A 2,254-nucleotide genomic window follows, 5' to 3' on the forward strand; every position below is an offset into this window, starting at 1 on the left:
GCCCAGATCAGGTACAGACTCGGACCATTTTGTGACACCTGCGATGTGTGAACACTAAATCTGGTGAGCTGGATGCTGACAGCTTTGCTTCTCGGGTAGCCCCAGGCAGTAGCTCCCTGCCTCGGCCCCCTGTGTGCAGCTGCCCCCCTCCAGCGTGCAGGGCCTGCGGCTTATTCCTGCAGCCTCTTGTCCCAGGCCCGCTATCGAGGCCACTTCCACGTAACAAAACGAGAACATGGAGTTAGTTTGCTTTTTTTCTTCACAGGTACGTAGTATTTTGCCTCCACTTGATGTGGCAGCTGCTGTTCTGAGTGTTTACTCCAAATGGGTTGTTTTTCCCATAAACTACATACATAGGTGTACTCTCTTTGCCTTTAACTAAGTTGAAAAGGGATTTCAAGAGAGAGAGGAACTTGTGCTTTTATTTGCCAGGGTTACGCAGACCACGTAAGGTGGTGACTGGTCTGGAGACCTCTGCTGTCTTGTTCAGATCATTTGACGCTTTCTCAGTCTAAGGAAGTTTGTTCAGAACATGCCGAGGACGTCCAGCTGCCGTAGGCAGTAGTTAGCTCTCTTAGCAGTGGAGGGGGTGCCACGGCTCTCTTTATCACCCAGTGACTTAAGAAAGAGGTTAACAGCCACCTTTCAAGTTGACTTTGGAGCAAGAGTCACCATCGTGGTGATTGGAAAGGTGGGCACAGCAGGAGCTGGGCAGGGTCCTGTGCTGCTGCTTAGCCCCAAGCCCACCCTGACTTTGAGTACCTGGACAGCCAAGGGGTGGGAACTGCCAGTGAGCTCAGGTGCAGGCACAGCCTCCTGGCTGGGCCCTGACACGGGGCAGAGGCCACATCGTTGCAGCCTGGACGGGGGAAGGAGGGCAGCACCGGCCAGCTGAGCAGGGCAGCTGGTGCAGACACATGTGGCTCCCCACCCCCACCTGTCAGTGGCATTGTGGAGCTACAGCAGGCACTTCCAGGCAGATCAGCCCCTCTCGCTATATCTCCCCCTGGATGATGGGGAGCTCCTCTCTGCAAAGATGCAGCATGAGGGGTGCCTCAGCGCCGTCCCTAGCATGTGACACGGCTCTAGGGGCCTTCTGTGCCCAGCCACATTGAATGAGCTGACACCACCTTCTATAGCCCTGGCCATTTCAGTCGTGCAGTGGGAAACAGCCAGAGCATAGTCCTCATCACAACTTCTAGCACTGTAAGTGGTTGGTAGTCCCAGTGCCTCCATCCGAGGCCACTTCACACAGGGCAGACCCCAGGGACCAGGAGCCCCTGCACTCAACCAGCTGCTGGTGTGGCTGTTGGAAGTGCAGTCCCCATACCAGGCAGCAGAGGCTTTTTGGGGATTGATGAACTGGTACATGTGGACCTCCACAGGCCCTGCCTAGACATCAGTGGGGGCAGTGAGCATGGCTCTGCAGGCCCTGCCTCGCAGGGACAGAGGGGCAGACGTGCATTGCGCCTGGGCCCCTCAAGTCGTGTGCAGACATTCAGGGTTTCTTTGTCACCAGGATGCAGAAGAGAGAGGAGCACAGACGTGGTGTCCCCAGGAGCCACGCCATTGCTAACCGCTGCAACCTTGTCCCGTTAGGAACTCTTTCGAGCACATGAGAAAGCATAGGGAGCTCTGTGACTGACTGATGTCTTCTCCTTTCTTCCAACCCGCCTCCTTTCCAAACGCCCGGAAGACTGCAGACGATGCGGACGAAGCTGCTGGACACAAAAGCTTCATCTCGGCCACCATGCAGACGGGATTCTGCGACTGGAGCGCCCGGTATTTCGCACAGCCCGTCATGAAGGTGCGTCGGGAGCACTGGGGTTTAGAGTGGAGACCCCAGCTGGGGCGTGCTCCTCCGTTTCCTTGAGCACAGACACTCGAGGCCCTGCAAGCCTCGCCCTCCGGTTCCCTTCTCCTTCCACCAGTGTCCCCGGGCTCTGGCCCTGGGTGCCCAAACCCTCTGCTCCTTGCACACTTGCCAGTTCACGCCCTTCCTGACGGCCCCATCCCACCTTGCCCCCGTCTTACGCCCATCCTGTCGCCTGCCCTGGCCCCCTCCTGCCTGCCCCTCTCTGCCCACTCACCATGGCTCCTTAGCCCAGGTGGGGCCATGCAGGTCCTTCCCTGAGCCACAGCCTGAAGCAGGTGGGCAGGACTTGTGGGCCCCTCTGCTGTTCCAGCCAGCTGCACGCAGGACCCTCGGTGGCTCCTGCCCTACTCCATTTGTCACTGCTGGAGGGTGACCCCA

At 58.1% G+C, this 2,254-nt stretch overlaps 1 protein-coding gene across 1 annotated transcript in view; it reads left to right on the forward strand.

Moving 5' to 3' along the window:
* The window catches only part of RPTOR (regulatory associated protein of MTOR, complex 1), a 181,098-nt gene that overhangs the window by 126,596 nt on the left and 52,248 nt on the right, over window positions 1-2,254 (forward strand). Inside the window, exon 13 of the mRNA XM_008577068.1 lies at window positions 1,697-1,807. Coding sequence (XP_008575290.1) covers window positions 1,697-1,807 — 111 coding nt within the window. The remainder of the gene's footprint in view (window positions 1-1,696; window positions 1,808-2,254) is intronic.

This window comes from Galeopterus variegatus, unplaced genomic scaffold (assembly GCF_000696425.1).
Source record: "Galeopterus variegatus unplaced genomic scaffold, G_variegatus-3.0.2 Scaffold1445, whole genome shotgun sequence".
In the NCBI taxonomy this organism is placed as follows: Eukaryota; Metazoa; Chordata; class Mammalia; order Dermoptera; family Cynocephalidae; genus Galeopterus; species Galeopterus variegatus.